The 12,563-nt window shown below is 38.1% G+C and overlaps 1 protein-coding gene across 5 annotated transcripts in view; it reads right to left on the bottom strand.

Moving 5' to 3' along the window:
• Window positions 1–12,563, bottom strand: part of LOC148942232 (uncharacterized) — an 82,780-nt gene that overhangs the window by 25,360 nt on the left and 44,857 nt on the right. For all 5 annotated transcript variants that reach the window (XM_089103751.1, XM_089103753.1, XM_089103754.1 and 2 more), the window contains exon 6: window positions 8,029–8,197. In XM_089103751.1, coding sequence (XP_088959877.1) covers window positions 8,029–8,197 — 169 coding nt within the window. The remainder of the gene's footprint in view (window positions 1–8,028; window positions 8,198–12,563) is intronic.

Here is a 12,563-nt window from a genome sequence, read left to right as displayed (position 1 = left end):
GGCGAAGATTTACCCCGGACAATTACCCTTAACATCTCCACGGGTAAAATTAAATCGGCAAAGAGAAAGCAAGACATATAAAAAAAAGTTCGTATATGAATTCTTGCAAATTCACCCAGTGTAAAATTTCTTAAAATTTCATCTCCTGAAACTATTTAAAATTCTCCCAGCAGGAAATTCGTCCTCCCGTCAACACCCGAAAAATGTATGCATACTTCCCAATAACAAATAAAGCAAAGGGCGATTTTTATAACTTAAAAACCTTTCCCAAGGTGATGTAGGGGGTCATTTTATCTCCAAAGACATAGTTATCGGGCCTTTCAACTATGCTGAAGAAAATAGCTATCTCAACATTGTGATCGAACGATTTTGGGAAAGTGATATGGGAGGGGCCCTAGTTATTCTCTAACTGTATTTGGTCACTGAAAATGGGCACAAGCACTTTTCATTTCCGTGAAAATGAGCCCTATCCCAACGTTCTAGGCATACTGGGTCGATACGATCACCCCTAGCGAAAAAAACAGCAAATAAACACGCATCCATGGTTTATCTTTGGTAAAAATTACAAAATTCCACATTTTTGCAGATATGAGCTTGAAATATCTACATTGGGGGGGGGGGAGAGGGGGTATTTGCCGCGTTTTTTTTCCGGGGGGTATTTTCCGTGGGGGGGGGGGGTAAACGCCGGCCACCATATGTATATATATATTTATATATATATATATATATATATATATATATATATATATATATATAATATATATATATATATATATATATATATATATATATATATATATATATATATATATATATATATATATATATATTTACATAGATTCTCTTGACTTAAACCTATATTAGGTGTGGCGTGGAAAAGATTTCATATGGACAACTTGGATTCAGACAGTGCCTTTTGATTGAGCATATATACGTCATATTGAGAACCTGGATGCACACAACGTCTTTTGATTCAGTTCAACGTCCCCTGAGAGTTTAAACTACAGCCATTTGATAACCAGAATGCACGTATAACCTTTTGATTTAGTTCCTCATTTTCTGAAAGCATCAACTAAATAAACTTAGCTGTTCCTGAGATATTGCAGAAACACATTTTGATAACCTGATGTAAATAGTGTCTTTTCATTTAGTTCAAATTCCTCTCAACATTCCCTGAAGATTTCAACTTAATACCCTCAGACGTTATTGAGATATTGCAGCTACGCCCCTTACATAACCTGAACGCACAGTGTTTTTGTTTCAGTTCAACAACCCTCTGAAAGTTCCAATATAATACCCTACGCCGTTCCTGAGACATGAAAGATACTTTCTTTTGACCAACAAGATACACGTAGCCTACTGTGTTGATTCAGTTAACACTCCCTCAATATTCTATTTAATTTTCAACTTGACACACTTAGCCGTTGCTGAGATAGCGTAGATACACCCTGTTGACAACCTGGTGGCACATAGAGCTTTTTGATTTATTTCAATATCTCTGCCAACATTTACTGAAGGTTTCAACTTAGTAGGCTTAGCCGTCCCTGGTCTTTTGATTAATTCAACATTGCCCTCAGCACTCGTTGAAAGGATCAATTCGTGGGGATCATGTCCTAATTAGAGGCATATTTATTGGATTTGTTCAGTATATTGAACAAATGACTATCTCAAACTTTTGACCAAATGGCCTTGGAGGGTACGGGGCCCGTTAAAAAAGGAGGGGAAGGAAGGGGGACTAGTAACCTTCCAATCCCTTTGGACACTTAGAGAGGGTACTAGAACTTCAAGCTACCAATCCATTGAGCACCGTCTAAAATTGTTATACCCCTCCGAAAATACTATGGATGCATTGAGTGCTTTTTGATTAAGTTTATCACTCCCCTCAATTTTCCCTGGAAGTTTGAACTTAATATTTTAGTCGTTACTGAAAAACCGCACCCCCCCCCCTTTTCACTATAAAATACACGTTTCAACAATTACCAATTTAAATTAATTACGGCCGTTGCTCAAGAGCCTGAGGGGGTCACGTCATCCCCAGAGGCATATTTATTAGACATTTCGACTGTTTTGAACAGAATGGCTATCTTTAATACATGAAACGCTAGTGTGTTACTTCTGATAATCATTTTAACCAAGAAAACATGATGTTTTCAAGAACCTTTCGTATAAAAGTATAAATAAAGTTAAGAGTTTACACAAAAAATACAAAATTGTTTGTCCTCCATGTCGTTTCCTCCAATCAGGTGCTGGTTTGCAGCGTAGGCTTTGATTTGTAAAAGCTTAGGCCGGTCTTCGGCAAACATGGCCGAACCAGGACAAGCCGTGGCGGCGAAAGATAGTTTTGATGTCGTACTTCAGATCATATCGTTGGCGGATGATCGTATTTGATGGACGATCCTCAGGCATCTGTGTTCAAAAGTGTTGAGGGTATGTGCCTCGGTGACTTTTAAGGGCCACATCTCGCAACCGTATAGAGAGCCCGATTGGACTAGGGTATCGTACATACAGATTTTGTTTTCCGGTGGATTTCCTTCCTTTTCCATAGCGGCTTCCATAGCTGTGCGAAGACAGCGGAAGCTGATGAAATGCGACATTGGATTTCTTCACTACATCTGCCGTTGATGTTGATGTACGATCCGAGATACTTGAATTTATGGACAACTTCAATCTGCCTTTGGTTAAGGGTTATAGGGGTATAGTTTATATCTGGGGCATTAGACATAGCTTTAGTCTTGTCAATATTAACTTGAGCCCCTCCGGAGCAGCAACTTCGGAGACTTTCAGAAGCATGTTCTGGGCTTCATCCCCAGAGGCATATTTATTGGACATTTCGACAGTTTTGAACAGAATGGCTATCTTTAATATATGAAACGCTAGTGTGTTGCTTCTGGTAATCATTTTAAACCAAGAAAACATGATGTTTTCAAGGACCTTTCGTATAAAAGTATAAATAAAGTTAAGAGTTTACACAAAAAATACAAAATTGTTTGTCCTCCATGTCGTTTCCTCCAATCAGGTGCTGGTTTGCAGCGTAGGCTTTGATTTGTAAAAGCTTAGGCCGGTCTTCGGCAAACATGGCCGAAGCAGGACAAGCCGTGGCGGCGAAAGATAGTTTTGATGTCGTACTTCAGATCATATCGTTGGCGGATGATCGTATTTGATGGACGATCCTCAGGCATCTGTGTTCAAAAGTGTTGAGGGTATGTGCCTCGGTGACTTTTAAGGGCCACATCTCGCAACCGTATAGAGAGCCCGATTGGACTAGGGTATCGTACATACAGATTTTGTTTTCCGGTGGATTTCCTTCCTTTTCCATAGCGGCTTCCATAGCTGTGCGAAGACAGCGGAAGCTGATGAAATGCGACATTGGATTTCTTCACTACATCTGCCGTTGATGTTGATGTACGATCCGAGATACTTGAATTTATGTTCAACTTCAATCTGCCTTTGGTTAAGGGTTATAGGGGTATAGTTTATATCTGGGGCATTAGACATAGCTTTAGTCTTGTCAATATTAATTTGAGCCCCACCGGAGCAGCAACTTCGGAGACTTTCAGAAGCATGTTCTGGGCTTCATCCCCAGAGGCATATTTATTGGACATTTCGACAGTTTTGAACAGAATGGCTATCTTTAATACATGAAACGCTATTTTGTTGCTTCTGGTAATCATTTTAAACCAAGAAAACATGATAGTCGGGGAGCCAAAGTTGAAAAAGTCGTCAAATAACGATTTGTAAAAAACATTTTGGTATATGAGTTCTGACTTTTGGAAACAATGTTTTTGAACATGCTGATTCCATTTATTTCGGGAATTGCGACCACCAAAGTGCGCTTCATAGTTTAACATGAGGTCAAAGTTTCGACTCAATCATATATGGTAAAAAATTATAAGCCAATTTCTAGAATTTTAATTTAAGATATTATGCTAGATGGCGATTGCAAGAACAACTGCAACGCCATCGCCTACGTATGTTTTTTCATTTTTGTTTACAAACAGAAAATAAAAAACGAAAAAGAAGGTATAGTTTTTTTCACTTCTAAGATTAATGCTTAAGTATACCTAGTTAAATAATTGACAGATAATTCTGCTTTAAGCTTCTTATACGCTAGGCTGGTCCAGCCTATTTCATGTAGACTAGCATATGCTTAAATTAACTGCTGTGGAAGAAACCTTGCCACTAGCCTAGTAAATCTCCAGATAAAAATTACATTATGGTTAGATAAAAGCTTCTTGTTCTAAGAATTCAATTCAAATGTTTAAAGTTAGGCAATAGCCTATTAAATACCAAAATGTGGCCCATGTTTAGCTAAAGCAAGTAATCCCAATCCTATGGGATCCCACCTATGGGTACTTCTGGTAGATTATAGGATCTGATGGATGGCAGTGTGTGTTTTTAAAATGTTTTGTTGTAAAGTGTCTTTCTTATGGCAGTGTATGTTTTTAAAATGTCTTGCTTAAAATGCCTTGGTTAATACTTTTACAAAGAATATCAGATTGGATCATGTTTTATGGTTATTAAATCTGGTATTTTTGCTCAATTTTTGTCTAAAGGCCTGCACCTAATTACTAAAACTAGAAAAGCCATAAACTCACATTGTATTCTCTTATTATTTGCCTGTCTTTTGGCAGCTTCCAAAACATGCCATCTTGCTGGTTTGCTGTTTACATTTTCATCCTGTGAGATGGTGAATTCCTATGATTGCTCACAATACCCAAGGTAGGTTCAGCATGCCATACCAAGGTGTCCACAAGTGGACTATGCTTGTAAAAGCTGTGCAAACAGCACATTTTAAGGCTGAAGGCAAGCTCAAAACACAAAACCTAATTCTGGTGTTGTTTAACCCTGTCAGACCAGTAGGTGAATTGAAATTCTATTGTTTCCCGTTAAATTTCATTCAAGATAAAATGCTTAAAAATAAAACCGAGTAAAAAATAAAGATAAGGGACTGGGGTCCACAAGGAAAAAAGGCAGTTTTTTTCTGTCTTACTTCACAAAATGTTGGTTGGATTCTCTGCAAGTGCCATGGGTGTCCCAAGATAAATACTGCAGGGGTTCATGAACAAAGTTGAGAAGCTGAATATCCCTCTACAAAGTCTGTACCTGAGTTTCTTTATACCCTGTTACAACACATACCATAATAAATATCTGCAGAGGAACAAGAAAAAGGAATAAAAACATGCTTGAAAATGATAGCTGGTCTGCATTTTGACTGTTTTCCCCTAGAAGCACATGAACTTGCATACACTTATGCCATTACTAAGAGTATAAAAGGACCTGATAACAGGAAATGTAAAGGAAGTTGAGACAGTGGAGGAATTGCAGGTAAAGATTGGTACCATGGTTCTATGGATTGCTGTAAAACTCTATTGGCAAGAATGCCAGAAGGTACAAGCTTAGGACAGGCAACTACTTTCAACTGTCACTCTGTAGGAGCTTTCTTTGACAACTTGGAGCAAGGTCTAGATAAACACATGTTCAAACCACAAGACATTTGGAATGTTGACAATGTGAGTCTGAATAACGTTTACAAGCATGGTAAGATCATTGCACAGTGAGGCCAGACATAATTAGGGAAGCTCATGTCAGCAGAAAGAGGTCAGTTGACCATCATTTGTGCTGGTGTTAATGCATTGGAAATACAGTCCCTCCTCTACTTGTTTCTCCAGGAAAACAATGCCTGGACTGGAAATTTTGCTCAAGGGAGCTTTACTAGGAGATATCATGATCAGCTCAGAAAGTACTTCTGGCTGGATGACTGCCTCCCATTTTTTGCTTAACTAGTTAACTTACAGCAGTTTATCAATCAAGTCAAACCCTCCAAATAGTCACCTGTACTTCTGAAAATAGATGACCAGTGCCTTATACAATTGCATGCACACTCTAGGATGCTGGGTTTAGATTGTCCTTTTGGTAATGGCAAGGAATTGAGAGGACGATGATAACACAGTCTTGGTATGGATGCAGAAATTTTATCTGTCATCAACAATGACTCCATGATCTCTTTCTTCAGAAACTGCCAAGAGAAGACTGGCTTTAAGGAAATACTACTGGTGTTGATTGTTTTTGCTTTTAATTGTTGATTGTTTTTAGTTTTTTACCAATAATGAATGCAAGAAGCCATTTATCACCCCCAATTTCCAAGACTGTCAAGATCAATCTGGATAGATTGCAAATCAGAAGCTATGGTAGCTTTACCCACTAATTTAGAGTCCTCTGTATACAGAGTTAGAAGATTAGGAGCATCATAGGTATAGAAGTATACTATACTACCCAATACTATGCCACAAAGTTGTAAAATTGTTCAATGGAGCATTATTATTATTATTTAGGGCGGACTCAAATGGGTTGAGACTCAGGCCTCCAATGCCCATTGCCTCCACAATGGAGCATTAAGAATTGTCATTTTCAATATTTTGTGGGAACAAGATTGAATTTGAGTATGCTATACAGAGGCGAAAAAATTGAAATTTAGCACTAAGAAGTGTATTTTTTCTTCCAGTCTGGACTTCTCATCACTGCTGGCGGGGGGGGGGGCTTTAATTAAGGTCGGGTTTGAAGATTTTTTTTTTCACCAGGTCTTTCCACTGCTTATATGATACTATTATATAATATAATAGTCTGTAGATACTGGAAATGGATTGGTTATATATCATGAAGAAATTCTTGAATTTTTTTTTTAAGGTTACCATTTGTACCATACTAAATTTCTTCTCTATTTTGCAGACTAGCATGGAATCATTTGCCAGAAAAAAATTAGATTCTCTATCTAGCCCCCCCCAAAAAAAAATTTACTATGCAAAGTGTTTACTATGACAAACCGAGGGAAAAGGACAGCTTCACACGGTTAGTGATATAAAAAGTGTCAGAGAACTTCTATTGACCAGATGCAAGTGCAATGCTAAGTACCATGCTCTAAGAAAGGACTGTCAGCAACCAAACTTCTTACAAAAAGGGCTTGTTTGGCATAGAACTTGTAGACAGAAATTTTTGTCTTGTGATCTCCATGGAGGTCTTCAGGAAGAAAATATGCCAGCTACACCTGCAAGACTCACTAGAACATTGGCAACAGAAGTGAGTTTCTCATATGCTGACTGTTGCATCATTTGTGGCAAAAAGGGAAGTACCAAGCGTAAAAGTGAGAATCTTCTTGCAATTAAAACGATAGAAAGGCAACAGAAGTTATCACAGCATGCTGAAAGACTTTTACGAGAAATGCCTGCTGTGTTTGCAAGGTCCAAAGACAAAAATTTGATTCAGTTGAGTGCAAAACCAATAGTTTTAGACCCCCTAAATTTCGGATGGGTATACAGTGACGCTTTCGGGGTTATTCCTCTGACAAATTCATTGTCGCAGTGGCCGATTTCTATAAACCGTATTGCAGTTCATTGCAAGTGTAGAAATATGTGTATTGGAAAGTGCTCCTGTGCTGGAATCCGCAAGTGCGACTTGCTTTGTGCTTGTGCTGGGTCATGCGATCTTTCTGAAAGTGACGACGAGTTTGACTAAATAATAACTTAAAAAACATTGCTAAACATATTTAAATTATGTATATTCGACCAATCGTATGTTAATAAAATTGTAAAAAGTAAAAGCTTGTAAAAGCAGTTTGAAGCATATTGAAGCTGTTGTGCTAGAAACAGGTTTTTTTGTTTTTTTTTTTTTTTTTTTTTTTTTTTTTTTATTTACTGATGTGGTAAATTAACGATCGCCTAATGTTTTGGCTAGGTATAAAAAAGACAACTACAATATTCTAGTAGAAAGCTGGACTTAGTCTGAGTGAAATAGAAAAATCAACAAACTTAGTTGCAAAAAACCACCAAGCGCACCTTTGGCGCTTATATTCCCGAGATATTCGTAATCAGCATGGTCGATTTAGTCTAAAACCTCTCTCAAATCACTTGTCCCCCTCAGATTACTATTTTGTCAGATTTTCAACTTTGGCTCCCCGACTATGATGTTTTCAAGGACCTTTTGCATAAAAGTATAAATAAAGTTAAGAGCATACACAAAAAATACAAACTTTACCTTTAGTTTTAATTTCGAAGCTATTTTGAGGCACAAGGTCATTAATTAGTCTGTGTCCCACAGTTAGCTGGTGGACAACAAATTTATGCATCCAAACCACAACTCGAGGCAAATTCTCTTCAAGCCAATGAGTAATGAACTTCACTGACAACTCTGACTTTCCATGAAACTAGAAAAAAGTGATTTGATAAGTCTTTTACTTGGCTGAGACAACTTGATACATGTGAATCACGGCATTAACACTTTGTAGATAAAAAAACTCGACAGCGTTGCCAAACAGTATTATTGGACGGACAAACTTAGAGTAACGGAAATCTAGGAGTAACACGATCTTGGCAAGAGACAAAATACTGAATTCGGAATAATATTTTGATTAATATAAGTATGTTTTAATCTATATCTAATCCCAAAAGCAAATTATCCGAAAGGAGTCGCAGATTGTTAATGACACATTGTCAAAAAGTGTCCTTCTTGGAGAACCGTCTAGGATAAAGTGGGAAGCAGGGCGTCCCCGAATGGGATAGGAGGATTTCGTAAGGAAACATTTAAGGAAAACAGAAAGTTCTTGGGAGGGTGTAAAGAGGGAGGCTTTGAATAGATGGAAAAGGAGCGGGCGTAGCTGAGTTAGCCTCAGGCAGCATGATGCTACGGTGTTTTAGTAGTAGTAGTAGTCAGAGAAAGAGCAGCGTTAACAATCAAATTGCTTAAGATTTCATAATTGATATAAGTTGACATTAAAATATGATGAATATCTGTGAAATTGAGGCTTACAGTATTATTCAATCGAAAAAGTACGATTGAAGCCATGGACCCACACTTGACACACTTAATTGAAGGGGGGGGGGGAAGGAGGAGAGGATAAATTTATTAACTACAATAGCATGTGATTAAGACTTGAAAGTGAAAAATTACAGTTGAAGCCATGGACCCACACTAGGCATACTTAATTGAGGGGAAGGGGGGTTGAATAAATTTATTAACTACAATAGCTGGAGCTAACATGAGTATGTCAATATTAATAAAATACATAACATGGAGCAAGAAATAAACAGCAACATCAGCAGTAGCGATATAATAAACAGCAGCAGTAGTGAGTACTACTTTCAAACAGTCAGGCGGCATAATAGTAAAATATTGCACTGGCATGTTATCAAACAGTTCGTGGTAACAAACTGTAAGTAAGGAGCGACCCAGCTCAATAGTAACCAAAATTCTAAAAAATGGAATTTCGATACCAACAGCTGTATAAAAATAACGGGTTTATTATGCTGATTTTAAATATATAAGTTTCACTAAGTTTAGTCTTGCCTATGCAAAGCTACGAGCCTGAGAAAATTTGTCTGATTTTCGAAAAAAGGGGGAAAGACACCCTGGAAAACAGAGAATTTTTACTGAGAATCACACCGTCAGATTCAGCGTATCAAAGAACCCTACTGTAAAGGTTTCAAGCTCCTATCTGCAAAAATGTAGAATTTTGTAATTTTTGCCAGAAAAAAAAATTCATGGATACGTGTTTATTTGTTGTTTTTTCTCCCAGGGGTGATCGTATCAACCCAGTGGGCTTAGAACGTCAGTAGAAAGCTCATTCTAACGGAAATGGAAAGTTCTATTGCCCTTTTTAAGGGACCAAAGAAATTAAAGGGCAATTAAGCCCCCCCCCCCACGCCACTTTTTCCCCAAATCGTCCGATCAAAATTTTGACATAGCTTTTTTGTCAGCATGCTCGAAAGGCCCAATAAATATGTCTTTGGAGATAACATTTCCCCCCAAAGCCCCAGGAGAAAGATCTTTAAGTTATAAAATTTTGCCGATTGTTTGCGTAAAGTATGCATACATTTTTCAGGTGGGGAGGGGAGGACGAATTTTCTGTTGGGATATTTGGCACGGGGAGAAGTTTTAATGGAAAGGGAAGATTCCAAGGGGTGAACTTTTCAGTGGAAGTTTTACACTGCGGAAATTTGTCAGAATTCCTATATGATTTTCTTTATATATCTTGCTTTCTCTTTACCGATTCAATTTTACTCCTGGAGATGTTAAGGGCAATTGTCCGGGGTAAATTTTCGCCAGGATTAAATAGTCCAGAGGATATTTCCGTGGGGAGGGAAATTTTTCCGTGGAGGTGGAGCCAGATATCCTGGCGTTATTTAAAAAATGAACAGAAATTAAATAAAAAAAACAAGTTTTTTCAACAGAAAGTAAGGAGCAACAATAAGACTTAAAACGAACAGAAATTATTGCGTAGATGAGGGGTGTTGCCCCCTTTTCAACACCTCGCTCTTTCCGCTAATGTTTAAATTTGCCCCAATTATTTAAAAAACGACTCCTAAAACACAAGGTCGTTAATTAGAGCAATAAGCAACTTCATTTAAATGGCCGAAAAACTTTAGCATAAAGAGCGAGGGTTTGAAAAGGGGGCAACCTCCTCATATACGTAAAAATTTCTGTTCGTTTTAAGTTTTAATGTTGCTCCTCACTTTCAGTTAGAAAAAACTCGTTTTTTATTTAACTTATATACGGATCGATTCCGTTCTTCGCCAACAATTTTGGCTAGGGGTTACAATAAAGAACAAACTCTAGCCCATAGTAACTGAAATATTAAAATAAATCATAATAAGCATAATGATGCAACACACATAGATAGGATATATTCAGGATTGGTATAATTCAATATAAATATGGACATCGATATCGTGGTTTAGAGGTACCTGATACCTCGTAAAGAACAAACCATGACATATAGTAACAAAAATTTGATATAATACATACATCTTTTAAAAACAAAATTAAGGTACGAATTATAGCCCATATTAAATGAAGCACAATATTTGATCTTTGATTGTTAGTACAATTTCTTTTTAACTGTCCAGTAACAAATTTTGTCCTTTTTTATGTTCTTATTTCGTTATAATCTTTGGCGTGTGAGATTAGGTACTGTCGTTCAAGACTTCATCAATTCTTTGAATTGTCCTTCAAGAGCTCAGAAGCTAAATTTCAAAGCAATTCAAGAAACAGAATTCATGAAACAGCCATTTTGAACGAAATCAAATTTCAAATTTAATGTGTTAACTGGAGCCAAAGAAGAAAAAGCGCAGGGAACATGCAAAATTCCATGCGGTCTGGTGTCTATTAAAAATAATACGTCTATGGCGTCTAGGAATCCAGAAAGTCTGTCGTTGTATAAAATTGTGTTCTATTCACAAAGCTTAGAAACAGAGACAACCTGAGTCACACACGACTGAAGAAGATTCAGAACAGATTCAAGAACACACTCAAAGAAATAAAGAGTACATATTCCGTATATATAGAGGATCACTGCTCCAGAATCATGCAACCGACATGTATAATTTTGTTATGGATGTTACGGTCGCATTGTTCTACTGTAATGAAGATTGGGCACCGTGGCTTTAACAACACGGCAATAAAAATGTGTCGTGAACTTACTTGTACTTAGTTCAGGACACAAGCTATGCAGCTCTCCCTGACGACAGGATTTGGCAGACTTTTGAATTCCACAGGTTACAGTCTTGCGTTAATGAGGCGGTAATTTCGAGCCATGAAGGGTCTCATCTACGACTATGAATTTGGAACCCGCCAATCGACACGAGGTCAGATTTGACGGTGTTGAGCCTAGCTTTGGTTTGTCCTTCATGTCGTTTCCTCCAATCAGGTGCTGGTTTGCAGCGTAGGCTTAGATTTGTAAAAGTTTCGGCCGGTCTTCGGCAAACATGACCGAACCAGGACAAGCAGCGACGGCGAAAGATAGTTGTGATGTCGTACTTCTGATCATATCGTTGGCGGATCATCGTATTTGGGATTCGGTCGCTGAGACGTAACCCCAGTATGCTCTTCAGGCATCTGTGTTCAAAAGTGTTGAGGGTAAGTGCCTCGGTGACTTTTAAGGGCCGCATCTCGCAGCCGTATAAGTGAGACCGATCGGAATAGAGCATCGTAAATACAGATTTTGTTTTCCGGTGGATTTCCTTCCTTTTCCATAGCGGCTTCCATAGCTGTGCGAAGACAGCGGAAGCTGATGAAATGCGACATTGGATTTCTTCACTACATCTGCCGTTGATGTTGATGTACGATCCGAGATACTTGAACTTATTGACAACCTCAATCTGCCTTTGCTTAAGGGTTATAGGGTTAGATTTTATATCCGGGACATTAGACATAGCTTTAGTCTTGTCAATATTAATTTGAGCCCCACCGGAGCAGCAACTTCGGAGACTTTCAGAAGCATGTTCTGGGCTTCGCCAAGAAGAGCAATATCATCGGTATAATCTAGGTTAGTGGTACTGAAATCAGGGTTAACCTTGACTCCTTCAAAGTCTAGCATTGCTTTTTTCACTACCCAATCGACAAAATTTAATAGTTCACGAGAGAGCACAGACCTTTGCCTCACACGAAAATCAGTATCGAAAAGCGGCGAAAGCTCTCCGTTGACCTGGATGCAGGCTCGTGTGTGTTGATAGTAAGCCTGAATGAGTCGCATGATCTTAGGTGGGATACAGTCCTCTTCCATCGCCATCCCAAAT

The sequence above is a fragment of the Artemia sp. Qi Xiang Cuo genome, chromosome 17 (assembly GCF_049724085.1).
Source record: "Artemia sp. Qi Xiang Cuo chromosome 17, ASM4972408v1, whole genome shotgun sequence".
Classification (NCBI taxonomy): domain Eukaryota; kingdom Metazoa; phylum Arthropoda; class Branchiopoda; order Anostraca; family Artemiidae; genus Artemia; species Artemia sp. Qi Xiang Cuo.
The sequence above is the reverse complement of the archived record's forward strand: the minus strand, read 5'-3'. Positions and strand labels throughout refer to the sequence as shown.